Raw genomic sequence first — 21,006 nt, 5'->3', positions numbered from 1 at the left:
GGTAAACGTACATCGCCTTCACACACGCCCACACGCCCACGCACACACACACACACACGTCCCTCTCTCTCCCTACGACTCCCCCTCACCGCTAAACTGTTGTTGTTCTGTTTTGTTTTGTCGTTTGCCGTTTTTTTTTTCATTTTCTTTTTCTTTTCTTTTTTTGGTTCGGTTTGTCTTTTAGCCGAGGGCCCGCCGCAGCCCCTCTTGCTGCGCCGCCGTCAGCTGACTTGGCAGCTCCACCTCGTAGATGACGTGGAGGTCGCCCCGCTCCGACGGCACGTGGTGCTTCGGCATGCCCTCGCCGGAGATCTTGCGCCGCTCCCCGTGCTGCGTGACCTGCGAGGCCTTCAGCTGCACCAGGTGACCATCGAGGTGCGTTATCGTCTTGCTGAAGCCCAGCAGCGCCTCCTTCAGTGTGAGCGTCACGGTCACCGTGAGGTCGTCGTTGCTACGGATAAAGCGGGGGTGGGGGGCGGTGGCAACCGTGAAGACAACGTCGCCGGGGACTTGGTTTGGCTGCTGATCCGCCTCCAGCTCATATGTGAGGATGTGGCCGTCCGGTGTGCCCTGCTCAATGTCGATGCTAATGGCGGAGGCGCTCCGCACCGTCTTCACGCCGTTACACATCGGGCACTTTTCCGATATGATGGCCCCGCTACCGCTGCAGTGGTGGCACGGCTGCTCCATCTGCTGCACAAACCCCGGCATGAGTTGCACGCGACGCATGATGCGCCCCTCGCCATCGCAGTGCGGGCAGCGCAGGAGGTGGTCCTTGCTTCGGGCCCCGGTTCCGCGGCAGGCGCGGCAGATCTTCCGCTTGACGAGCTTCACCGTGTGCGCCGCCCCACTGTAGATGTCCTCAAGCGGCACCAGCAGCAGGAATTCCTCATTCTTGCCGCGGTCCGCTTGCTGCTGCGGCTGCCCCCCGCCAAAGAAGGAAAAGAAGGCGCTCATTTGCTGCTGCTGCTGGTCCTGCGGCTGCTCAATCTTCCTGACCCCGTCGAGGCCGAGGATGTCGTAGACCTTCCGCTTCCTGCGGTCCCCGAGCACCTCGTAGGCGCGCTGGATGCGCTGGTAGACCTCCCGCTGCGACTCCCCTGCGAGGTCGGGGTGGTGCCGCTTCGAGAGCTTGCGCCACGCTGACTTTATGTCCCGCTCGCTCGCGTCATCGCGCTCCACGCCGAGGCCGAGCACCTCGTAGAAGTCCTCCTCGCCCGCGCCGGGGGTCGACTTCGCCGCCGCCGCCTGCCGCGGGTGGGGCGGCAGCGCAACCCAGACGCCGAGCAGGAGGCAAAGGAGCAGCGGCGCGCTGAGGCCCCTGCGCCGCGGCATTCGGGACGGAAACTAAGTAGTGCACAGCAGCCAATCTAGAAAAAGCGGCGCCCCTCCCTGCAGTCAGTCGCAACCACAACTCCTATGCTTCGCTGGCCCCGCCACCCCCCCACACACACACACACACGCGCTACCCAGCGGCGCCCACGCACGCACACAGACCAAGAAAGGGATAGAGAGAGAGAGTGAGAGGAAGGAAGCAGGGGAAAGAAAGAAGCATTCGTCAAGGGGCACGGCGACGCTACTCGCAGTGGAGACAGACAACGCCAACTGCAATGCGTGTTATGAACGACGACCCGCCACTTCACGTTTCCTCGTCTATCAACGATGTCCCATCACGCGAGGGGGCGGCGCGGCTGCAGCCCTGCCCGTCGTACTCACCATGTGCCGCCTGACTCGCCTGTGCGCAGCGGGGCACGGGAGACAGCAAATAGCCTACGCAACTACGCATGCTGGCGCCCATACAAATATATATTTGTGCAGGTGTGAATTGTGCCCGTCAATCACTTCTCATTGGCCGTTCGCCGCCTTCGCAGTTTCGACTCCGCGACGGCGCATGCCAACAGCCCCGCTCCTCCAGTGAAACCCACACGGTCCCGCACTGCGGAGAGGCGAGGGCGGTGGCAAGCACACGCTGCACCGTTTCATGCCCTGCTGCGGCACCCCTGGCAACGATGGCGCATGCCGCGTCGCTGCCGCCGTTGGCATCGTTCGCCTCCTTCTCCTCCTCAGCCTGCTGCGGCTGCTCCAGGCACGCGGCGTCGCACCCGCCGCCGAGGACAGCCACGTACGAGACCCACGGCTCGCCAGTTACCCTCAGCAGCTGCAGGGAGGAGAAGACGCGTCGCGTGGACGGGACAGACGACGGGGCATCGACCCTCTGCCAGTAGCCGAGTGCCGCGTAGTACACCCACAACAGTTCATCCCAGGCACAGCGCCACGCCGCCTCCTCGCTGCGCTCCTCGCTCGCCGCCAGGCGTGTGGCGCCCCCCATGACGAGGAAGGCGCCATGCGGATGCTCTGGCACAATGGCGGCGGCGTGTCCGTAACGCGCGGAGGGCCAATTTCTGCACCGCCCCTCGTCATCCCCGCCACGGCTGCTCCCGTCGCCAGAGGCATCCCCACCCGCGGCGGGTGGCGGAGAGAGCAGCCACCACGAGAGACGTGTGACGTGAAACGCGTAGAGCGCATTGGAGGGTCGCAGCGTCGTCGCCCCTCCCTCCTTCGCCTCCCGCAGGCCGCCAAAGACAAACATTTGATTGTTCCACCCCACCGCCGTGTGGCACGCCAGGGGAGGTGGCGAAGCCGACACAAGCGGCGAGCTCACTGCGCAGAACGGGGCGTGCGTGCGATCGGGGCACATCGCCCGGCTTTCCATCGGCGCCACCGGCTCCACAGTGCGCCACTGGCGTGTCGGAAGATCAAGGCACGTCAACGCATTGAAGAGCGGCGCTTGACAGGCACTTGCCGCCTCCGCAAGCATGGTCCGCACGGCTTCTGCTCCCTCGCCCCGCCTCTTCGCCGCCAGACTGCAACCACCAAAGCACCAGACCTTGTCGTTCATGAGCACGGCGGAGTGAAACACCTGCTGGCGGAGCAGCCCCGCGCCACGGCTGGTGCTTGTGTCACCGACGTCGCCCCCCTCGGTGTCCAGCGCACCCCAGACGTGCAGTTTGGTGTCGTAGCAGGGCAGAGCGGCGTCCTCCTCCTCCTCCCAATGGAGAAGCGCAGCTGTCCGTGGAGTAGGCGGAGCATCGCCGGCAACTCGACCACCCCGAGGTCGGCTCCGTCGTCCAGCCCTTCTTTTATTCTTAGGGGGCGGTCGCGGTGTAGCGCCAGACGGGGGAAGGCAGAGGCCGCCGTGCAGCATGACGTAGCGGTCCTCGTGGACCCACGCGGTTTGCCCGACACACGGACCCCGCTGCCGGGCGAGGGGCGGGGGCCGCGACACCTCCCCCTCGCCCGCCCGCACCGCCCTCCACCTGAAGCACCGCAGCCGTGGCAGGCTGAACGCAACGGCGCATGACGAACGGGCGCGCTGCAGCTCACGCGCGTCCCACTCCCACACCCGCCGTCCCAGTCTATACACCTTGCCGCCCACGGCGGCGAGGATCCCGGTGCAGGCGGTGTGCGCGTCCTCGCCGTGGCCATCCGCGGCGCAAAAGAAGCGCGGGCAGCCACACACTGTGGCAGCGTCTTCCTCACTGCTAGACGCGCCCCCGTCATGAAGCAGACGCGGTGTTGCGGCGAGCACAACAGCGTGGAGGCGAACGGTGACAACGAGTGAAGATGCGCAGGAGAGCATCACTGTGAAGTTGGCGGCGCCGTACAGAGGCGGCGCTGCGGCTCCCGCCGTTGGTGTTTCCTGCGGTGGCCGGAGATCTGCCCCCTCTGCATTGCCGCTCGGGACGAGGAGGTGTGGGAGTCGGCGCAAATCCAGTCTGTCAGAGGCCAGCACGCGCACGATGTCGTCGCGGGAAACAGTCCCGCCTCCCTGTGCATCTCCGCCGCTGCCTCTGCACTCCACCAGAAGCACGTCCACATAAAGCCACGCCCGCTGCTCCGCGCCGGCATCCGCCCCACGTCCCTCGAGGAGGAGGCTGTGGAATGTCGAGAGCGCCACCAGCTCCTCCGAGGTCACACCGCCGCCGCCGCCGCCGTTCGCAGCCGCGTGCGCGCCGCCTTCACTTGGGCCGCTGCAGAGGTGCCTCATCTCCTCACGGCTCCCCTCCTCCCTAGGGGGGATGGTCGTCCCCGCCAGGCAGCAAGCATGTGGTGCTGCAGGAGGCGAAACGGGTGTTGCCTGCGGGGGACAGCACCAGCCCCAGCCGGCCCCCAGGCTTCGAGGGTCGGCCGCCCCTGAAGGAGTGTGCGGTGATCTGCAGCAGCTCCACGCAAACGGGCACCTGGCAGAAGCCCACGCTCGCCCCACTCGGTGCGTGCGGCACGGGGCGGCACCGCAGGCGAACGCTCCCCGCGTCCTGCGGCGGCAACTCCCCTCCAGCAAGCGGCCACCACTCCGTCACAAGCTCCTCCGCAGGGTCGCCGCGAACTCCAGTGGGAAGGTGGGCAAAGGCGTCTCTAAGAACGGCGTCCAGGCGCAGCGTGCCCAGCGCGCAGCTGAGCCGCTCGGCATACGAGAGCACCTGCCACAGCGTGAGCTGCAGCGGTCGGCGGTGGTCCACCCACTCCTGCGGCTCCACGCACCACATGGGCTCAATGTGCAGGGCGTAGCGGGAGCAAAGTTGTCGCGGGGTGGTGGGAGTGGCACGCACAGAAACGAGCGGAAAACGAGCGCCGAACTTCGCCCCCGCTACGCCGTCATCATCCTCATCCTCATCCTCCTCCTGCTGTTGCTGTTGCTGTTGCTGTTGCTGCCGCTTCTCTTTCAACGCAGCGGGCGAGCTGCGGGGAGGGCAGCGGCGTCGCCTCCGCGCAGCCAAATACGCCAGCACAGGAATGTTCGGAGGAACAAACCCCGCGGAGGCGAAAACGCGTGACGTCGTCACAGTCCTGTTGGCCGTCACCGGCAACAGCACAGGCAGGTCTCGCACGTCAACCGCTGTCACCAGCCAAGACGGCATCGCAGGCGGCCGGTGTGCGTCGCCTACCCGATGTCGTCGCCAGCGCCGCTTCGCCCCCAGGGCGTCAAGCGCCGGAGTACACAACGCAGCCACGGGAAAGGCATCCCGCGCCGGGGGGCACAGCGTCATCTGGTCGTGTGCAATAGCCCACGCCAGAGTGAGCGCATCGGCGGCGTCGCTTGGCGCGTCCAACGTCCGCGCGGGGGCCGCGTCGCCCTCGCGCAGCAGCAGCAGCCGCGTTTTCCCATGGACGCCGGCGCAGCCGTCGTCAAGAAAAAAAGTGCCGCTACAGACGTAAATGGCGGTCATGCCCGTCGTCGCTGCAGCTGCTGCCGCAGCTGAGGCAGTTGTGGAGCCGGGGACGGCGGCAGCGGCGCCGCGCGCGCGGCAAACGACGCTCACTCGCACGGCATGCCGCACCGCCCCCTCGCGCAGTTCTTCGATAGACAAGTGACGCGTAAACACGCCGCCAACGCCAGCGGCGGTTGTGCCCCACGTCGCCGTCACAGCGGCGGTGGACGGCTCCACCTCAATGTGTGTGGCAAACACCTCATCCTCCCTGAACTCCTCCGCGGCCTCGGCCCCATCGCCCTCCCACACCCATTCCTCTCCTTCTGCCACTGCCACTGCCGCTGCTGCTGCTGCTGCCGACGCCGGGCGCCAGCGGCCGAGGCGCAGGCGGCAGCTCACCGCCAACCGGCCCGCCCCCAGCGCCACCACGTCGTGGCCAGGGACGGTGAGACGCAAGGAGGCCTGCAGGGGCCACCAGCGGAAGGGCACGTGCAGGTCCCGCGCCGCCACGCCGGCGCCTCCTGGCGGACAAACGGAGGGCGCCAGCAGGACCTCGTGCGCCGCCGCATTCGTGTCTGCGTCCCCCCTGCGCGCCGCCGCCCACGTCTGCGAAGCGCAGCCACCGCGCGGAGGCAGAGAACGGCGACCTTGACGACGGCTGCGCCGAACCCGCGATGTCGTCAAGGAGGAGGAGGGACAGCAGAGGGGTGTCGCCGGAGGTCCACGGGTGTGTGCCCAAGTGCATGGAGAACCCCGCCGCCACGCGATCGTGCAGCTCGACGGCCTCAACCTGCGCCCCCAACGGCCACACCACCGGCAGTTGGATGTGGGAAAAGGACCAAGCGGATCGCAGCGGCAGTGCGACACCCTCCAAGTGATCGGCGCGTGGTGGCTGCGGCGAGGACAGAAGCGTCCCGAAAAGATCCAGCGGCAGACGAAGCCTAACGCCGTTCGGGAACCGCATGACAAAGCAAAGAAACGGGCGGTGAAGCGTGGGCTGTCGCCCCGGCGAACGGATTCGGATGCACGCCAGCCAGCTGCCCAGGCCTACCTCATACGACCAGGCATACTGCAGGCGTGCGTACGCCGTCCGCGCTGACCTCACGCCCACGGCCGGAATGGGCACCCAGAGCGAGGCGGCGTCAACTGCCAAGTTCACCCAGTCGACCGCGGCGACGGCCGATGGCCAATTCGCGTCTTCGCTCGTGCGGGGCGTCGGCACTTGCGCGAGGGCCTCCCCAATCAACACGCCCGCAGGCACATCGTTGCCCGCACCCTGCCGCTGCGGCAGCGTGGGGGCTGGGCAGAGGTGCAGCGAGAGACGCACGGCGGCAGCCTCCGCGGCGTCTTCAGGGCCGCAGTCCAGCCGCAGGGAGAAGTGCGGCACGCGGCAGTCGTGCTCCCCGTCGAGTTGCGCCCCGCGCCTGCTCGAGACAGCCACCGTAGGCGGGGCGAAGAGCGAGGACACGGCCGCTGCTGCCCCGCACTGCAGCCGCATGCACAAATACGCCTCCTCGTTGCGTGCCCCGTCCTCTTCCTCTGCCGTCTCCGAGTCGCTGGTTTCGGCTGTGTTGTTTGCCGACTGCCGCCGCACACGCACGACGCCGAGCAGCTCCGCCACCGCAAGGTAAAGCGTGCGCCGGAAGAACACCGGACGGGGATCGTACAACGCGCCGGAGTGCATGAGCGGGCAGCAGGAGGCGCAGAGCCGCCCAACAGGAACAGGGATGTCTTTAAAAGGGCCGGAAGAAGCACTACGCACCAAATCCACGTGGAGGCGTCGCTCGGGGTCTCCGGCCAACGGAAGGGCAAAGCGGGCAACAAACCGCCCGCACACCTCTCGCGGACCCGTCGGCGGCGCGCCTCTGCCTCCAGCCACAACGCGACGCAGGAGGGAAAACTCAAGCGCGGACCCACTCCGCGCGCACACCGCACCCACCCACTCCTCGCCACCGGCGCCCCGCAAGGGCGGCGTCGCCTCCAGCCGGGTCCACTTGCACGTGTCCCCCGCAGCGCAGGCCACGTCACTCCGCAGCGTTAACTCCCAACCGCCGTCGGATGGAGCTACGCTGCGACCGTAGATCTCTGCGGTGTGCACAGTGACGCGCAGCAGCGCCAACTCGGCAGCCTCGAACACCGAGAATGCTGGGGGGCACTCCACACCCTCCACTTCACCTCCCGTTTCTGGTTCTGGCTGGCTTGCTTCCCCGCCTGCCAGGGGCCGCGCCGCCAATTCCCGTGGCTGACTGGTGGAGACGACTGTCGACGCCCCGGACAGAGGGGCCTGCAGCAGCGCCACTGTCAGTGCACCGCAGGGCTGCGCAGCGCCGGCAGCAAAGATGGCCACCGCCGCCTTCCAACGCCCAATGGAATCCCGACGAGTCAAAGATCCGCTGCCCACCAAATGCGTGTCGCCGTCGCGGCCGCTGCGGCGGACCTCAAAGCAAAAGCTCAGCTCTTCATCAGGAAGCAAAGGGAGCAAACAGTACTCCATCCACACCCATCGCTTGGAAGCAGCATCAAACACCGCGCCAGCAGTGCAGTCCCCGTACTTTGCCGCAGAACAGCCCAGCCGTCGTGGTTCCTGCGGCTGGTGGTCATCCTCGTCACGGGGTGGCATTTCTGAGACCGATGGTGTCTCGTCTATGCAGACCACGACGAAAAGCTCACCGCCCTCAGTCCCCGCCGCAGTGTCACGAAGAGAACCACCGAGGGCCACAAAATCGCACACCTGCAGCCACAGGTACGAGGGCGGCGGCGGCGGCGGCGAAGGGACCTCCGCACCGCCCTTCACGGACGTCGGCGCTGCCACCTCGTCGGCCGGCTGAACCGCGGGCGGTGGCGGCAGCGCCGTGCAGACCGTCAGAGGCGCCGCCCCGTCGCATGAAAAATGGAGGCGCCAGCCCCAACGCACAAGCACCTCGCCGGTCAGAACGCGGACACCGCCCATGCCGTCTTCGGCGGCGTACAGCGGAACCCAGCAATCGGTGCTGAGCCCGCCAGCAGCGAGAACGTCTTTTCGCCGCAGCCGCAGAAAAGCAAAGGCGGTGGCGAACATCGGCGACCACGTCGCCTCCGTCAGGGCGGGACCGTCGTCGCCGATGGAGGGCTCAGGGAGCACCTGAATTCGAACCTCCACCACGTCGTCAGGGCCTTTTGCCTGTCTCAAGCTTGGGCGGCTGCGGAAGCTCAAACGCCATCTGGCAGTCAAAACACGGTGCCATGCCCTTTTGGGGTTTCGTGCGCCACGTCGTCCCTTCAACGTCCACGACAAGTGACGTCAGTGGCTCTCCCGCATCTCGGGGTTGCGTGGAGTCCAGAAGTCGCGCCCGCTGCCGGTAGTGGGCCTTCACCACCTCCATGAAGAAGAAGCCCTCACCCCCCACCGCCTTCGCTGGCGCCACGGCGGCCTTCTCCCCCACGCACACGTCGTCCTGAACAAAGTTGTGGGCAAAGTGCAGCTCCGCAAACCCAATCAAGCGTCCCCCACCCCCTGCCGTGTCCTGCGGGACGGGCGGGTGGCGGAGGGCGTACAACTGCGTGCCACTTGCCCCCTCGAAACAGTGCGACAAGTCGAGTGTGACGGACCCAACAAACTCGGTCGTTGCCGCCGCGGCTCCCGCCTGCGGCGTCGTCGCAACTTCTCTTGAGAGCAGGAGCTCAACTGTCGGTGGCGGGGGGCGCAGATGCAGACCATTGTCAAACGGTGAGGCGGGCCAATGAAGATACAGTGAGCCCCCGCCAACACGTGCGGACTTGTCGGCGGCGGCGGCGGCGGCGGTGGCATTCAAGGTCACCGGAGGGTGTATAATGTAATCAAGCGAGGCTCCTGCCGCGCCGTGCAATCCTGAACTCCCCGACCTCCCCGACTTCTCGCGGACGCCAACAACCCAGCGCGGCGGCGGCGAGAGCGTGCGGTCTGAGAGGACAAGTGGCGCTTGGGTATTCATCACGACCACGCCCCCTAGACGCAGCTCCACGACTGTGGAGAGAGGCGGAGGCGGCCACGTCCACCGTGGCGACTGTGGGCGCTGGTGGGCGTCCGCCGCCTCCTCTTGTGCGATGCGAGCATGTTGCAGCTGCAGCGTCAGCAGGCCCGCTTGTGCAGCGCAAGGCGGGTACGTGGAACGGGGCTCAATCCGTATCACCGCCCGGCGCAGCTGCTGGGAGGCGGCAATGTCTGCCCTCGCCTCAGCCGAGAGCAGCAGCTCCCCTCCTCCAAGCACGACGACGGCGTTGGAGGTCTCCTCCGTGGATAAAAAGGGCAGAGACGACGACAGAGAGGCGGCGGGCGAGTAACGGGGGTCGTGGGAGCAGCACAGAGCCGCCTCCAAATGGTCGCTGAGCGGGAGACACACCGTCGTATGCACGGCGACGCAGCAGTCTCCCTCGCAGGAGGGCTCCAAGGGCAATTCGTGCGCGAAATGACCCGCCCACAGCCGCAAAAAGAAGCTTGGACGTCGCAGCGACACCGAAGCGGCGGACGCCCTCCACGCACTGCAGTGCAGCAGCCACGTCCAGAGCAATTCTATGCAGCCTAGCTGCACCCAGCACATGCCGTGTGGCTGGAGCAGCGCGGAAGGAGACCAATGCGGGCGAGGCTCGGCCCCGATGCCACGCAGCGCCGCCCAAGACGGATAGTCCCGGCCACTAAATGCCCAGCGCAAGAGCACCGCGCCGTGATAGCAGTCCAAGGCCCCCTGCATCGGCGACACGATCGGCAGCCATGCTTCCCCTGCGGGCGTCGTCCAGAAGCGTGAGGCGGCGAAGCGCGGGATGTCGAGTACCCCCAGGCATTCGGTGTCCTCACTCGTTTGACCGCCGCTGTCGCCCATGTCGTCAAAGAGCCGAATCAGAAGATGCGTCGTGCCTGCAGCAATGGCCAGGCTGCTGCTGCAGACCCAGTGGGGGTGGCTGGAGGCGAGGACAGGGGTTGTAAAGGCGGCAGCCAGCGTGGAACTGTCCGTGCGGCCCACAGCACGGGGCGGCGGAAGCACGTTTGCCTCGGCGTACACGCCCCCAGTTTGCTCCCACCTACCGGAGCGCGTCAGCGCCCCACGAAAATCCGCCGCCGCAACAATGCAGAGCCGCAAACAGTTCCACCGGAGTGGCTTGGTGAGGGACGGAGAGGTCAAATACTTTGGCACGGAGGACGGCGCGGGCAGTGGCGTCGGCTGCTGGAGTAGCTCTTGATTCGCCAGCGACACCGCCGACGTCGCGTGCTCGTCAGGGCGGAGGATGCACGCGTAGCCGCAGTGCAGCCACCCCGCACAGTTCCGCTCGTCGCAGTCGTCGTCGTCGGCGGCGGCGGCGGTGGCGCTCTCGCGGTCGGCCTCCCTGTCGACTCGGAGCGGAATCCAGAGACGCCCGGCGGAGGCGGGCGGCAATTCAAACACGGAGAGCACCGCCCGCCCAAACACGACTTCCGGTGCGACTGGACTGTGCAACGTCAGCAGCAGCACCGGGTGTGCCTCGTCAAGCGTGGTTTGCACCCGCGCGTCAAACCGCATCACAGGAGCCCGCCGGAGCTCCACGCGGCCCGCGTCGTCGTCTTCGTGCGCCGCCTCGAGCAGTGTCTCACACCCTCCGCTAATCGCAAGCGCCACACACGGATACGCCGCACCCGCGTCGACTTGGCAGCAGAGTCGTTGCGATACCGCAAAGCAGACGTGCAGTGCGAGAGAATACACAGCGGCGGGACGCTGCGGGGGGCGGCTGCCACGCGCCAGGCGCAACGTCTCCCCATGGCATTCTGCGGCGACGCGCTGCGGCGCCCGCATCCACCCCGCCGCGTCAGACGCGCCCACTGCGGCAGACACGCAGCTGAGCGTCGCCTGCGCCTGCACCACTTGACCCGCCTGAAAAGGGAAGGAGCACGGGGCGGCAACGGACCCGTCGGCCGCCGCCGCCGCCGCGTACAGCGAGACCGGGCACATGCGGGCGTCTGCGGAGCACACCAGCAGCTCCGCAATCGGCAGCAGCGCCGAGGTTGCCACCGGCACCCACCGCAGTGGGCAGCCGGGCGCCGGCGCATTGTCCTGCGGAGGAAACGCAACTTCCTTATTGTCACCGGCGTCCGCGCCAAGCGCGACGGGGAGCAGTGACTGAAGCTGCAGGGACACAACGGTGGCCGCCGCGATGTCGTCGCCGACGGCCACAATGAGGTCAGACCAGCCCTGACGACAGCAGACCGAGCCGCAAAAGGAGGAGCCGCGGGCCAAGACGCGTCCATCCGCCGTGCAAAGAGTCAGCCGCCAGAGCCGCTCGGCTGCCGTGCAGGCGTCCTCCCCGGCTTCCCCGGGCGAGGGGCACTCCACGTCCTTTTCGGCGGCGGGCAGGCACCAGTTCCAAGACGCCATGTCGACAAACAACGCCCACCGCACCACGGCGCTCTCAGCCGGAGCGGATGGCGACGCAGAGACCACCGCGGGGGCCTCTCGCTCCTGCGTGGCCTCCGGCTCGCCCGCCTCCCCGCCCCTCGCGGAGGAGGTAGACGACGCCGCTTCGGTCGCCGCGGCCCCACCGCCAACAGAGCCCTCCGAGCCCCCCGCGTTTTCCTCCTCGGCGGCAACGGCGGCGGCGGCGGCGGCGGCCCGGAGCGGCGTGGGATCGCAGATCTCGTGCGCCTCTAAACGCGCCCGCGGTGGTGGTCCGTCGTCCTCCGCCGCCACGGTGCAGTGCAGCCGCGGCGCGACAAAAAACAAGACGGACGCCAAAGACCCGCAAGGCGATTCTGCGGCAGCGTCCACCTCCAACTCTACCGCCTGCAGGCCGTACTGCGTGGCTCGCACGCCGCCCTCGGCGAACAGCTGCCAACGCGACCCCGACGACGACGACGACGACGAGGAGGACGCTTCCTCCTCCTCAGACGCGTCGGTGCAAGGAAGTGAGGAGAACTTGGACAACGAGGAGTCGCTTGTCGCCCCGCTCTGGTCGCACCGCCTCGTCCGGCACCACAGGCCACACTGCAGCCGCACGTCTTCGACGTCCGAATCGGCCGGCGCGTCTGACGTTTGCCGCACCTCGAAGAAGACTCCCTGCAGATCAACGTTCGCGGCGCAGCGCAGCCGCAGCCCTCTGGCCGCCTCCGCGTGCGTCTCTTGCGGCGGCGGGCGGCGGCGGCGCAGCTCTACGCCAGGCGGGGCGCCAAGCGAGACGCAACACTCCACGGCACCGTCCCCCGCCCCCTCCTCCGACCCGTTTGCTACAAAAGACAAGCGCCGGATCTCTACCCGCGCGAGAAGCATCTGTGACGCCGACATCCCCGCCAAACACAACGCCGCGGGTCTCTTTGCTGGAACGCCACGCGTACGTGTGCGACACCAGAACAGAAGCACAATTACCCGCACGCAAACACCCGTTTCCTTTGTTTCTATTTTCCTTTCAATCTTTTCTTGTCTGGGTTGCAGGCAGCCCTTCGCGCTGCTGTTTCCCCTCCCTCTCTCGCTCTCTCTCTCTATGTGCGTGCGTGTGTATGTGTGTGCCGCTGCGGCGTGCAGTGGCTGGCAGACAAAGCGAGGAAGACAACACAACGCCTGTGCAAAAGAATCACCGCCATTGCAAGCAATGGCAGCATCCGAGCATCGCGCCCCCACACAGAAAGTGGAAGAAATAGAAAAAAAAAAGGAACGAAATGCTGGCGGATCACTCAAACACACACACACGCACACGCGGCTGCCACGGCCCTCATGCGTGGGCGGTGTCGTTCGCAAATCGTTTGCGCTGAATTCAGGCGGCAGCTGAAGAAGACAGTCGCCAAATACAAAGAAACCACAAAAAAAAAAGAAATAATAATAATAATCATAACTCCCATGAGACAAAACAGAGACGCACGTCGATTCCCTTTCAGAGGCCCCGCAGAGACGCAGGTCACCCACAAACGTTCGTGATGCGAAGAAGGAACCGTAAAATATATATATATATAAATAAATATGAATATAAATAAATATCAGTCGCTTGCAGGCCCACGTCAGAAACGAAACACAAAACACAAGAGAAGGAGGAGGAGGAGGAGGAGGCAATCGGTAAAGGCGTACTCGCGCCGAGTTGCGTCCAAGACACCCAAACCTTTGTACGAGTAGTCAGCATCGTAACAAAAACAAAGAAAGTAGAGTTCCCTGTGTGTGTGTATATATATTTTTTTTCTGTTTTAGCTTTCAAATTAGTTCTTCACCAACGGCCCCTTCAGTGCAATGTGCACGGACTTGGTCTCGGTGTAGTGCTGCAGCGACTGCTCGCCAAGTTCCCTGCCGAGGCCGCTGCGCTTGAAGCCGCCGAACGGCATGGCGGCGTCGAAGCAGTTCCAGCAGTTCACCCACACGGTGCCGGCCCTTAAGAAGGAGGCGCAGTGCATAACCTTCTCCACGTCCGTCGTGCAGACGCCGGCTGCGAGCCCGTACGTCGTCGCGTTGGCGCGCTCAATGGCCTCGTCCATCGTCTTGAACGCCATGACGCAGACGACGGGGCCAAAGATCTCCTCGCGCGCAATCGTCATCTTGTCGGCGACCGCGGTGAACACGGTGGGCTGCACAAAGTAGCCGCGGTCGCCGCAGCGGGCCCCGCCCGTCACCACCGTGGCGCCCTCCACCTTGCCCTTCTCAATGTAGCCAAGCACGCGCTCGTGCTGCCGCGCCGAGACAAGCGGCCCGTGATTGTTTGCGGGGTCGTCGCCGGGGCCAACGCGGCGGGACTCCGCCAGCACCTTCAGCTTCGCGACAAAGGCGTCATGCACCTTTTCATGCACAAAGACGCGCGAGGAGGCGGTGCAGACTTGGCCCGTGTTGAAGTACACGCCCTCCGACGCGACTGTCGCGGCAGCGTCGAGGTCGGCGTCGTCGCAGACGATAAGCGGGGACTTTCCGCCGAGTTCCAGCGTGACCCGCTTCAGATTCGAGTCCGCAGCCATCCGCATGATTTGGTGGCCGACGACGGTGGAGCCGGTGAAGGCGATTTTGTCCACGTCGTCGTGCATGGCAAGCCGCGCGCCGGCGGTTGGCCCAAAACCGGGCAAAATATTGAGCACCCCGTCCGGGTAGCCGGCCTCCACGGCAAGCTCTCCAAGGCGGAGCGCCGTCAGCGGGGTTTGCTCCGCCGGCTTGAGCACGACGGTGTTGCCCATGGCAAGGGCAGGCGCCAGCTTCCACGCGGCCATGAGCAGCGGGAAGTTCCACGGGATGACCTGCCCGCACACCCCGACCGGCTCCCGCTTGGTGAAGCTGAAGTTGCTCCCGCTGGTGGGGAGCACCTGCCCGCAGACCTTGTCCGCCCACCCCGCGTAGTAGCGGAAGCACTCCTCCACCTGCGCCAAGTCCAGGCGCAGGGCGACGCCGTACGGCTTTCCATTGTCCAGCGTCTCCACTGCAGCAAGTTCCTCGCGGTGGCGGTGAATGGCATCCGCCAGCTTCAGCATCAAACCGCGGCGGTAGCGGCCGTCTGTGGTGCGGTAGTGCTGGAAGGCCTCGCGGGCGGCCGCGACGGCGAGGTCGACGTCCGGCGCATCCGCCTCCGCCACGCGGGCGCACACCTCCTCCGTCGCCGGGTTAACGACATCAAACGTCTTTCCCGAGACCGCCGGTACAAACTTGCCGTTGATCAGCAGCTTGTCTTGCAAGCGCTTGACCGCCGGAGGCCGGTCGCAGAGAGCCCGGGTGGTGGCGCGCAGCATCACGTCGTCCCCTTCACACTCGGTTTTTTGTTGTTGTTGTTGTTGGTGTTGTTGCAGCAAGATGGATGGGAAGCCCTTCTGCGCGCATGCACCGAATAAATTGGGGGGGAAGAGGGAGAGAAGGAGAGAGACGACGAGTAAAAGGCACAACAACAAGAGAAGAAAAAAAAGAACACCGACACACACGCGCAGGGGTCGTACTGTTCCGGCCGCAGCGTCGCACGAGTAGCTCCTGTCGAAGTGTCACATCCCCCCCAACTGCTACGCCCTCGATTCCGCCTTGGGCGGCATCTACTGCTACTACCCTTTTCTTCATGGACCCTCTGACAGTATTTCTTTCCTTCTTCTTTTTTTGTTTGCTTCATCTTCCTTCCTCCTCCTCTATGATGATGATGTTTTTTTTTACCCGGCCCCCCATTGGGTCCATTTCCCTCTTCTTTTTTTTTTGTCTTGTTTTTTGTTTCTTTTTTTTCTTTTTTGCCCCCGCTCAGACTGCGCGTGCACGGCGGCGGCAGTGAGAGGTGGACCGAGCAAGGCGGCAAATACAAATATCCCTGAACTCCTAGAAACGCCAAAGAGAAGCGAACTGCATAACATAAATATTGCCTTGCCCCGGTTCCTTCGCCCCCTCCCCCCTCCCCTCCTACTCCCTCTTTTCCCCTTCTCTCTTTTAGATTTGGGCTACTACGCGCAGACGCATACACACGCACGCAGACGCGCAAGTGTCACGGCTGCAGGGAGGGGGGGCGGGCGAGCGCGGACGAGGCATGCACACTAGATAGCGCGACTACGCCGGGATGTAGAACTTCCGCGGCCCTGGCGAGCCCGTGTCGCCCATCACCGCCGCGTACTGGTCGCTGTACTGCCAGACGTGCGACATGTGGTCCCACGGCGAGGTGTTGATCGCCTCCTCCCACTCCTTGTTCACCACCTTGCGCCAGGTCGGGTTGTTGGCGGGGACGTGGACGCCGTAGAAGTAGCTCACCAAGGCATAGACCAGCACCCCGTGAAGCACCACCATCGCCGTCAGCTTGGACATGAAGTGGCGCGGCAGCTTCTGCCCCTCACCAAAGAACTTGTCGGAGTAGCGCATCGCCCGGACGGTGTCCACGGCGTCCTTGTACTGCTGGTGGTCCTTGAAGTGGGCGAGGGCCTCGGGGTGGTAGTATACCTCCCGCTTCGCCGAGAACACCCACTTCAGCCCGAACGCCGTTATGTTCGGCAGACGCGCACGGTACTCCGCAAGGGTCGTGGCGGGCGCCCATACTCCAAAAGGCCGCGGCATGAGTATTCGAATATGTTAAACCACTCGCTCGCTTTTCAGCTCACTCTAACTACTTCTCTGCAGGGCACACGAGAGCGCGGGAGGACGAGAGGGACACGCAGGAAGAAGATGCAGAGGGGGGGGGGCGCCTCACTTCACCGCCCGCCGCGGCCGGCAGCAAAGCGCGCACGCGAAACCCAAAAAGGGGAGCGGGTGCGGTGGGAGGCAGGCGAGCCCTCCTCCTCCTCCTCCTCCCACACACACACGCACGCAGACACAGGGAACGGGACGCCGAGGGAGTGGCGGAATACGTAGAAGGGGTGGGCACCAAGGGAGGAAGGAAGGAAGGAAGGAGGGAGGGAGGGGGGCACAAAATAACACCACCCGCCCCACGCGCGTACGAAGGACAAAAAAAAAAACCTGGGTGAGGCGTTGATACACCAGCCTCAGCCACCCAAAAACAGAAAAAGGAGAAGAGGATGTGGTAACGACCACCGCCGTCTCCGCTACGAACCCACGAAATGAAGGCCGCAGTCAAATTGTAAGTTGAACCTGGGAAGCTACATGTAACCTTCACCAACCGAGACATGCCCGTTGCATCGCTGGCACTTCTTTTTTACATCAGCGCTCTGGAGCCCCGCTAATGATGTTGTACTGGACTCCACTGCGGGTAGGCGAAACGCGACGCCTGAGGGCACAACCCGCCGCCGCAACCTCCGAAGAAGAGACGGGATGGGCGCCAGTCCAAACAAGCGTATGCCCTTGCTCTTTCCGCTGCGCCTGTTCCCGCATATACTCCTCATACTGCAACTCATACGCCGTTTTTTTCTTTGGGTCCGGCGATGCCGAGGGCCCCTGCGAAGTTGTTTGAATCAGCGGGAAACGGTGCGTGGTATCTGCCCCCAGCGCGTTGATTGTGTGCGTCGGTCCCTGGTAGCCGGGGTGAACCCGCAGTTTGCCGCCCTGCGACCGCGCAGGCACGCCAGCGGACGCGGCATCCTCGCCTCTGCACCCCCTCCCACGCCGCGGCTGCCACTTGTCAAAGTAGCTGTGGAACACCACAAAGTTGTTTGACTGCGGCGTGTACTCGACCAGGCCGTAGTGCTTCCGCAGGAACGCAAGGAACTTCACGCTGGGGCGGTCGATGGCCACCTCCCCGGGGCTGAGGCCCTCGTTTAGCAGCATGGCGTCAAAAAGCGTCTTTCCGTACCCGCGGCGTTGGGAGCTGGTGTCTACAAAGAAGTCGAGCACGCAGAGGGGGTCAATCTCCACCAGCGCAGGGTAGGCGGGGTGCGTCACGAACAACTTCTTCACCCCCATCTTTAAAATACCGACGCCGTAGCCGTCGTGGCAAAGCAGATACATCCGCGCCTGTCGGTTCTCCCGCAGCCGCGCGACGGAGGTCAATACGGTGTTCAGCCCCTGCGACTCCTTGCTACGCGCCCCAAGAATGTCGATGGTCAGCATGAGGCGATCGGCACTCCCATCGGAATTATGATTCCGCCTTGCATCATCAAGCGCATTCCCATCCCACACCGTAACACCGTCAGGTAGGCTCAGCTGCGGCAGCTGCCCCTTCTGTGGGGCGACACTCATCACCAGCGGCCGCGCCGCGTCTGGCGAGGGCCCTCAATGGAAAATACAGCACCACAGGCACTACCCTCCAACCCTTGCGTACACGGCAATGGACGCGGGTGTGTGCGTGTGCGTGTGTGTGGGCGCAAAGCCCCGCAGTACAACGCACAAAGTAACTCTTTCGCCTCCTTTTTCTTTTGTCCTACTCTCCGCGGCCCTCTTGGTGCCCCTGCAACCAACTCGCGGCGTGGTCGCAAGGCGAGTGCGAGAGACGATATGAATGGAATGGAATGACCGCGTCCGCCTACGTGTCCTTTTGTTTTTTTGTCAGGTTTTACGCTACTTGCGCTTTGTTTCTCGTGTATTTTATCCCGCGCTTGTCCTTTCTTCTTCTTCTTTTCCCTCGCTTAACTGTGTGTGTGTGTGTGTGGGTGTATTTGCTCCTTTTTTTTTCGGTGGGTGGCGCGTGGCCGTAGCGAGGACGCCTGCAAAGCGCGGGCGGAAAGTGGTGGGGAGCCGCCGCAGCGACGGCGGAGGGGGCACCTCCGCTCGGAAGGGCAGGCGGTGGACGCAGCGGAGAGAGCGGCAGCGGCAGCGGCAAAAAAAAAACACACACAAACAAACAAACAAAAAAAACTGCAGGAGGGAAACATGAGGGCCGCCGTGCACCAAACGGGCACCACGACGCCCAACGCAGCCGGGGCCGGGTATCGCACCCGGGAAGAAGGTCACACTCACACTCAACGCCCTCAAGTGCATCTGGGGCGTTTCAAAGCCGCAGCTTCGTCGGGTCCCTGCGCCGCACCTTCACGGGGCACAGAAGCACCCAGACCACTGACAGTAGCGAGATGCCAACGAAGCAAAGCTGGGCCCACTTGATGAAGCACCCGATGCCCTTCAGGTGCAGCACATAAATGTTCATTAGTGCGTTGATCGCCGTGAGTGGGCCGTACTCTTGAAAGGAGCGGGCGGCAAACTCCACAATGGCAGGGCCCGTCAGGAGGCACAGTGACACGTTAAACAGCAGCGAGTTGAGTGTCGTGTCGTGTGGCTTCAGCGGATGAATCTGCAGGAACACAAGCCGCATGCCGAGGCGCACCTGCCCCTCAAAGGTCACCCACATCAGGTAAAAGACAAACACCCCGTAGGCGATGACGCCGAAGAGCGCAAAGACGCCGTCCAGCGCGGTGAGAATGTTGTTGAGGAAGGGGGAGACGTCAAAGGTGTTGTAGATGAAGATATGCAGGATCCACGCCAGACTCATGCCGCAGGAGACGATGCCCAGCAAAAGACGGCCGTAGACGACGAAGGGGGAGCCACCCGCCTTTGTGTAGGCCCATATAAGCTGCTCCTGCTGTGCCTCGAGCAGGTACGTCTCGTTGCGCAGGATGTTGATCTTGTTCCGCTGCGAGGCGCTGATGCTGCCACGGCACTTCCGCTGCAACTCCAGCGACAACTCCAGCAGGGCATCGCTTTTGGCTGCGACGATGGCCATCTCCTCCGCGAAGCGGGAGCCACTGATCGCCTTGGTCCGCCTCACGAAGCCGAGGATGAGGTCGATGGGGAAGGACACGAGCCCCACTCCGCCGTAGAAGAAGAAGGCGATCCAGCCAATGAAACACATCAGGCCGACGCAGTAGGTGAAGAAGCTGACACCGATGTCCTCGTAGGCAGAGCCCCGTGAGCCGTTGTACACAACGTCGTCCACGTCGACGACGAGTTGTGGGAATCCCACGTACGTCTTCACCGGCACCCGCGCCACCCCCACCAGGCTGTAGCACACGCCGCAGATGATGGCAAACACGCCAAAGACGGCAAGGGTGTAGAGCACCGCCTGCAGAATCTGCTTGCCGAGCCTGTTCTTCTCCGGGTCGAAGGCCTCGTAGAAGAACATCACGAAGGGCACCACGACGAGGGCCAGGATGAGGAGGATCCAAAGCACAATCTGCCACATGAGCTGCGTGTTGAGGGTGTTCGAGTACTTGTGCGGCACGGTGGGGTCGGTGGCGTTGGCGACGTCCAGCGGTAGCAGCAGCACGACGCCCATGGCAACCACCATGCCGAGGACGACGATGGCCCGCGCGCCGTAGTCCCCGCCGTCGTCGTCCTCCGAGACAAAGTAGAAGAGGACGTAGAGGCCCAGCCCCACGCACAGCAGGGCGACGACGACCAGGATCACAATCAGCCACCAGTTGAGCATCGAGGCAGAGAGCACACGAGAGGCAAACACGCGAACGGTTATTACTCCCTCTTCCTTTTTCTCTATCCTCCTTGTTTGCCGCTGCTCCCTCGCCTCTTCCTTACCAGCACTTTTTTTTTTGTTTGCTTGCTTGGTTTGTTTGTTTCTTTGGCTGCTCTCCAGGGCAGTCTACCGAACCCTCACTGGCCAACCCCGTTTGTTCAGTTCCGGGCGCGGTTGGGGCGCCGTGGCGCAATTGTATGCACACCCAACCCGCACACAGAGAGCGAGTGGGTGGGAGAAAAAAAAAAGGGAAGGAGGTGGGAGATGACGGGCTCCCCAAGGTTGTGTTCGCCAGAACCACCGGCTGCCGCCCTGCGGGTGTTATCCCTAAAGCCCAATCCGCGCCGCGGCAACTGCAAGGAAGAACGGGGGGAGAGAGAGAGAAAGAGAGAAGGAAAGAAAGAGAGTAATAGGCAACAACCACAAAAGCAGCAGCGGATGAGGCCCCCCGTCGGCCGCGCAGAAGTCGCCGCTGCACCGCCGCAGGGGACGGATACCCCGTGCGTCGCCCCCCGCCGCGTGGGCGGCGAGAAAGAGCACAAGGCACCGACACAAATACAAACAGCCACAGCCATACACCATCGGCAGCAGCGCGCTCTTCTGCCATCAAATTCCTCTTTGAGCCATCTCTTGTCCCCCTACCTCACTATCTCTCTCTCTCTCTTTTTTTTTCGTTCTTTTTGTCGTCCTTATCCTTTCCTGTTCCTTTCTTTTTGTTTTGTTTTCGTTCGTCGTCCTTCGTGTCATCCCTCTCCTTCCCCTCATTTTTTTTGCTACCGGTCCTTTTCTTGTTCGCTGCCTCCAGGGCGGGGGCACAGGCTCCCACGCGCACGCGCACACATTTCCTTTCCCCCAGGCCCAGTTCTTGCGGTGTGGTGGCGTTGGGCGTCATCGGCACGGACGCGGGGGACAACAAACTGGGAAGAAGGAAGATGAGGTTCGAAGGACGTTTTCCCTATCGGAACATTTTTGCTGCTACGGCTCGCTCCCCGCCCCTTCGTGGCCCACGCGTACATATATATATATATATAAACACTAGATAGAGTTCCCC

General features: G+C 63.9%; 9 protein-coding genes across 9 annotated transcripts, besides 29 other annotated features; all 9 read right to left on the bottom strand.

The window, feature by feature from the left end:
• Positions 1-19: 19 nt before the first annotated feature.
• Positions 20-58: a microsatellite.
• A 39-nt stretch (positions 59-97) lies between these two features.
• Positions 98-170: a microsatellite.
• Positions 171-180: 10 nt separating this feature from the next.
• Positions 181-1,335, bottom strand: Tco025E_04549 (heat shock protein DnaJ; the record flags this gene model as incomplete). The annotated part of the gene is made up of 1 exon (XM_029371459.1): positions 181-1,335. One exon carries the CDS (start codon positions 1,333-1,335, stop codon positions 181-183), a length of 1,155 nt encoding a protein of 384 aa, XP_029228454.1.
• Positions 1,336-1,437: 102 nt separating this feature from the next.
• Positions 1,438-1,462: a microsatellite.
• Positions 1,463-1,497: a microsatellite.
• Positions 1,498-1,499: 2 nt separating this feature from the next.
• Positions 1,500-1,527: a microsatellite.
• A 307-nt stretch (positions 1,528-1,834) lies between these two features.
• Positions 1,835-4,048, bottom strand: Tco025E_04548 (uncharacterized protein; the record flags this gene model as incomplete). Its single annotated transcript, XM_029371458.1, has 1 exon — positions 1,835-4,048. The coding sequence occupies one exon, from the start codon at positions 4,046-4,048 to the stop codon at positions 1,835-1,837; it is 2,214 nt and encodes a 737-aa protein (XP_029228453.1).
• Positions 4,049-4,070: 22 nt separating this feature from the next.
• Tco025E_04547 (uncharacterized protein) lies at positions 4,071-5,228 on the bottom strand (the record flags this gene model as incomplete). Its single annotated transcript, XM_029371457.1, has 1 exon — positions 4,071-5,228. The coding sequence occupies one exon, from the start codon at positions 5,226-5,228 to the stop codon at positions 4,071-4,073; it is 1,158 nt and encodes a 385-aa protein (XP_029228452.1).
• A 10-nt stretch (positions 5,229-5,238) lies between these two features.
• Positions 5,239-5,308: a microsatellite.
• Positions 5,309-5,469: 161 nt separating this feature from the next.
• On the bottom strand, positions 5,470-8,268 carry Tco025E_04546 (uncharacterized protein; the record flags this gene model as incomplete). The annotated part of the gene is made up of 1 exon (XM_029371456.1): positions 5,470-8,268. One exon carries the CDS (start codon positions 8,266-8,268, stop codon positions 5,470-5,472), a length of 2,799 nt encoding a protein of 932 aa, XP_029228451.1.
• An 88-nt stretch (positions 8,269-8,356) lies between these two features.
• Positions 8,357-12,472, bottom strand: Tco025E_04545 (uncharacterized protein; the record flags this gene model as incomplete). The annotated part of the gene is made up of 1 exon (XM_029371455.1): positions 8,357-12,472. One exon carries the CDS (start codon positions 12,470-12,472, stop codon positions 8,357-8,359), a length of 4,116 nt encoding a protein of 1,371 aa, XP_029228450.1.
• Positions 12,473-12,570: 98 nt separating this feature from the next.
• Positions 12,571-12,610: a sequence feature (A-rich).
• Positions 12,611-12,644: 34 nt separating this feature from the next.
• Positions 12,645-12,668: a microsatellite.
• Position 12,669: 1 nt separating this feature from the next.
• Positions 12,670-12,693: a microsatellite.
• Positions 12,694-12,855: 162 nt separating this feature from the next.
• Positions 12,856-12,880: a microsatellite.
• An 87-nt stretch (positions 12,881-12,967) lies between these two features.
• Positions 12,968-13,016: a microsatellite.
• Positions 13,017-13,115: 99 nt separating this feature from the next.
• Positions 13,116-13,159: a microsatellite.
• Positions 13,160-13,203: 44 nt separating this feature from the next.
• Positions 13,204-13,228: a microsatellite.
• Positions 13,229-13,371: 143 nt separating this feature from the next.
• Positions 13,372-14,874, bottom strand: Tco025E_04544 (aldehyde dehydrogenase, mitochondrial precursor; the record flags this gene model as incomplete). Its single annotated transcript, XM_029371454.1, has 1 exon — positions 13,372-14,874. The coding sequence occupies one exon, from the start codon at positions 14,872-14,874 to the stop codon at positions 13,372-13,374; it is 1,503 nt and encodes a 500-aa protein (XP_029228449.1).
• A 24-nt stretch (positions 14,875-14,898) lies between these two features.
• Positions 14,899-14,928: a microsatellite.
• A 54-nt stretch (positions 14,929-14,982) lies between these two features.
• Positions 14,983-15,047: a microsatellite.
• Positions 15,048-15,206: 159 nt separating this feature from the next.
• Positions 15,207-15,257: a sequence feature (GA-rich).
• Positions 15,258-15,308: 51 nt separating this feature from the next.
• Positions 15,309-15,353: a sequence feature (A-rich).
• A 308-nt stretch (positions 15,354-15,661) lies between these two features.
• Tco025E_04543 (cytochrome c oxidase VII) lies at positions 15,662-16,159 on the bottom strand (the record flags this gene model as incomplete). The annotated part of the gene is made up of 1 exon (XM_029371453.1): positions 15,662-16,159. One exon carries the CDS (start codon positions 16,157-16,159, stop codon positions 15,662-15,664), a length of 498 nt encoding a protein of 165 aa, XP_029228448.1.
• A 214-nt stretch (positions 16,160-16,373) lies between these two features.
• Positions 16,374-16,393: a microsatellite.
• Positions 16,394-16,417: a microsatellite.
• Positions 16,418-16,468: 51 nt separating this feature from the next.
• Positions 16,469-16,506: a microsatellite.
• Positions 16,507-16,759: 253 nt separating this feature from the next.
• Tco025E_04542 (uncharacterized protein) lies at positions 16,760-17,734 on the bottom strand (the record flags this gene model as incomplete). The annotated part of the gene is made up of 1 exon (XM_029371452.1): positions 16,760-17,734. The coding sequence occupies one exon, from the start codon at positions 17,732-17,734 to the stop codon at positions 16,760-16,762; it is 975 nt and encodes a 324-aa protein (XP_029228447.1).
• Positions 17,735-17,832: 98 nt separating this feature from the next.
• Positions 17,833-17,855: a microsatellite.
• Positions 17,856-18,125: 270 nt separating this feature from the next.
• Positions 18,126-18,148: a microsatellite.
• An 80-nt stretch (positions 18,149-18,228) lies between these two features.
• Positions 18,229-18,313: a microsatellite.
• Positions 18,312-18,349: a microsatellite.
• Positions 18,350-18,482: 133 nt separating this feature from the next.
• On the bottom strand, positions 18,483-19,913 carry Tco025E_04541 (LMBR1 domain-containing protein 1; the record flags this gene model as incomplete). Its single annotated transcript, XM_029371451.1, has 1 exon — positions 18,483-19,913. One exon carries the CDS (start codon positions 19,911-19,913, stop codon positions 18,483-18,485), a length of 1,431 nt encoding a protein of 476 aa, XP_029228446.1.
• A 44-nt stretch (positions 19,914-19,957) lies between these two features.
• Positions 19,958-20,014: a sequence feature (GA-rich).
• Positions 20,015-20,023: 9 nt separating this feature from the next.
• Positions 20,024-20,063: a sequence feature (A-rich).
• Positions 20,064-20,581: 518 nt separating this feature from the next.
• Positions 20,582-20,619: a sequence feature (GA-rich).
• Positions 20,617-20,697: a sequence feature (A-rich).
• Positions 20,698-20,966: 269 nt separating this feature from the next.
• Positions 20,967-20,986: a microsatellite.
• Positions 20,987-21,006: the final 20 nt, after the last annotated feature.

This window comes from Trypanosoma conorhini (genome assembly GCF_003719485.1).
Source record: "Trypanosoma conorhini strain 025E chromosome Unknown Tco_14.4_contig_00235, whole genome shotgun sequence".
Lineage (NCBI taxonomy): Eukaryota > Euglenozoa > Kinetoplastea > Trypanosomatida > Trypanosomatidae > Trypanosoma > Trypanosoma conorhini.
The sequence above is the reverse complement of the archived record's forward strand: the minus strand, read 5'-3'. Positions and strand labels throughout refer to the sequence as shown.